The 3,099-nt window shown below is 56.7% G+C and overlaps 1 protein-coding gene across 1 annotated transcript in view; it reads left to right on the plus strand.

Moving 5' to 3' along the window:
• Window positions 1-3,049: 3,049 nt before the first annotated feature.
• The window catches only part of ALAD (aminolevulinate dehydratase), a gene marked incomplete at its 3' end in the record, with an annotated part of 4,526 nt that continues 4,476 nt past the window's right edge, over window positions 3,050-3,099 (plus strand). The window contains 1 exon segment of the mRNA XM_008935021.1: window positions 3,050-3,092. Coding sequence (XP_008933269.1) covers window positions 3,050-3,092 — 43 coding nt within the window.

Here is a 3,099-nt window from a genome sequence, read left to right on the forward strand (position 1 = left end):
CCCCGCCGGGTGCCCATCTCCTCCTTCCCCAGAGAGGGCAGCTTCTGGAGCTGGGGCCTCTATCTGTCCCATACAGAGTCAGGTGCCTCTGCTCCCACCCTGTCCCTCCTCCCCTTCCTGCTGGGGGATTAACACTTTAAAGCATTTTTTTTCTATTCTCGAGGTGGGTTTTGTTCACTGAGCCCTTTGTTCTCCATCGCTGCTTGCCTGGCACCCAGCCTGGCACCCAGCCTGGAGCTCTGCCTGGAGTAAGCCTGTAAGGACCCAAGCGGTGCCTCTTCCCCCGTCCCCAGGCAGAGGTGACTGTCAGGGGTATGAGAGACACGGTTCAAGCCCTGAACTGAACACAACACCCCTACAAGTACCCTGTGCACTGGGGTGGCCCGAGACAGACTGAGAATTTGGCTCAGCATTAGGGCATCTGAAGGGTTTTGAGTGTGTGAGAGAGGTTAACGCCTCAGATTAAAGGTTATCCAGAAGAGTGGAGCCACCTCCTGCCCAGCTCCGTTGCTGACTGGTGTCGTGGGTGCTGGTGTAAAACCTCCTCCCCTGGGCTGTGTCCTGGCAGGCTGTGAGCTGTGTCTGCTCTCCAGAGAGGTTTATTGCTGGACAATTCCTCCTGAGATGGGACTGGGGACCACGGGGCTGCTCTCCTGAGAAGGGTCCCACCCTCATGTCTGCTCTGTTTCCCATGGGAAGCTCTTCCCTGCCAGGGAATGCCACTTAATCTTTCAGAAGCCCATCTCCAGCTCTCCTTCCAACTGCCTCCCTCCAGTTCCATTTCTCAACACAAAATCTGTGGTCTCCAGGGAGGGAATTTGCTGCTTGTCTCCCAGGGCACCCCCAGCTCCTCTGGGTGTGCAGCCAGCAGGAGTCCTGGAGCTGTGCTCTGAACAAACAGTCGTGGCTGAGGTTGTGGTTCCCAGGCCCATTGCAGCTGCTCTCTTTGTGCTGCAGCCAAATGCCTCATCCTGGGGCAGCCGCCTTCCCCCGGCCCCTTCCATCACACTGCAGTGCTAGAGGAAATGTCAGTCTTGGTGGCCTCAAATTTAAGTCTTAATGGCCTGAAACTTAAGTCTTCATGGTCTAATCGAAGGATTATTACTTGTTCTAACTGCTGCAGAAAAAGAAAATAGTGCTACAGAAAAGGTTTCAGCAAGAACGTGACTTATGCTTGATTTCTGTACGTGGAGTAATTGTTCTTTGCTACCCCTGAAACCAGTTTGGCCCAACTCCCCAGATTTCTGTACCCAGCAGTAAGTGGCCACTGGAGCTGTGGGCTCGGGGTTCAAAGCCCTGGTGTCTGCAGGATGATCCTGCACCTCTCTCAGGCAGTGCCCCTACCTGCTGGAACTGCACCCCTACCTGTGGCCACAAATACTCTGTACAAGAGCTGTGCTACCAGTTACACCCGGAGTGAACCTCTGGAAGCTCAACAAGGCCAAGTGCAGGGTCCTGCACGTGGGTCAGGGCAATCCCGAGGACAAATCCAGGCTGAGGGTGCAGGGCTGGAGAGCAGCCCTGGGGAGAAGGCCCTGGGGGGGCTGGGGGTGAGGAGCTGGCCAGGAGCCCCCCCCAGCCTGGGCAGCAGGGCAGGGAGGGGATCCTGCCCCTCTGCCAGCTCTGTGAGACCCCCCTGCAGTGCTGGGGCAGCTCTGGAGTCCTCAGCACAGCAGAGCCAGGGACCTGCTGGAGCGGGGCCAGAGGAGCCCCAGCAATGCCCCGAGGGGGGAACCCCTCTGCTGGGAGCCCAGCAGGAGAGAGTGGTGCTGGGGCAGCTGAGAGGAGAAGGCTCCAGCTGGGGAGACCTGCTGGGGGCTGCCAGGACTGCCAGGGGCCTGTGAGAAAGCTTGGGGGGGGGACTTTTGAGCACGGACTGCTGGGACAGGACAAGGGATAACGGTTTCAAACTGAAAGAGAGCAGATTTAGATTAGATATAAGGAAGAAATTCTTAACTGTGAGAGTGGTGAGCCCCTGGAGGAGGTTACCTGGAGAAGCTGCAGAGGCCCCATCCCTGGAAACATTCCTGGTGACGTTGGACAGGGCTTTGAGCAGCCTGGTCTAGTGGGAGTTGTCCCTGCCCATGGCAGGGGGGTTGGAACTAGATGATCTTTAAGGTTCCTTCCAGCCCAAACTGATTACATAAAAGTGACACAAGCTAAGTGGTGACATCTCCTCATTAGACAACTGCTGCTCCAGTGACTCCAGCCAGACCCGAGGCAGCCTGAGGGGGGGTTGTGTTGAACCACGGCAGCTCTGCTGGGGGAGGACACTGGGGGATGTTGAGTCTTCAGAAGCACAGAGGGGTATACCCTGTGACTTTTCCACTTGGGTTAAGACTGACATGGTGGGAACTTACATTTTGTAGAGAGTGGGTGTGTAACTGGCATTCCTTTCCCTGTCACTGTAGTTAGGAGGAAGCAGAGTCTCTGCCTGAACTGCCATCGGTACAAGGATGTCTTAGGGTTTCTGACTGAGCTTAGATTGCAGTAAGTTACTTGTACACAGTCATGGTCCAACCCAGTAGATACCTGAGAAGGGTGGAGGGAGCAGCAGAAATAGGCAAAGCCAGCACAGGGAAGCAAATAGAGAAGCAGCAAGGAAATGGGAGGAAGGTTATCTAGAGGTTGCTTGAGTTTTTTAGTTGAAAGCTAGAGAAGGAAGTAGTTGTTAGCCAGAAAGGGGTGCAGATGTTATTGGAAAGATTGCAGTGGTAGGTGGTAAGCCATGACAGGCTAAATAGCAGAGGAGTGGTGGTTTCACACAGAGAATTGGGAGCGTTTTGGGGGAGGAGTCGGCCTCCCCCCTGTTTGTGGGAAGTGCAGGTGCTGTGGGTGCTGGTGTGGGGTCCTGCAGCACCCACCCAGCGTGGGCAGCACCCAGCAGGGCAGGGATGAAGCTGCAGCTCGTGCTTAGCCTGGGCCAGGGACCGTCCTGCTGCGGGTGCCTGGAGCTCAGCACCCTCCTCGTGGGCGCCCACAGCAGCGGCTCAGCAGGGCACTTCTCTGGGGGTGTTTCAGAGGCTCCTTCCCCAGGCTCCCCGTGGAGATGCAGGCAGACTCCCTCCTCCACAGCGGCTAATCCCCCCCCCCGCCCCC

The sequence above is a fragment of the Merops nubicus genome, unplaced genomic scaffold (assembly GCF_000691845.1).
Source record: "Merops nubicus isolate BGI_N331 unplaced genomic scaffold, ASM69184v1 scaffold25052, whole genome shotgun sequence".
NCBI lineage: Eukaryota > Metazoa > Chordata > Aves > Coraciiformes > Meropidae > Merops > Merops nubicus.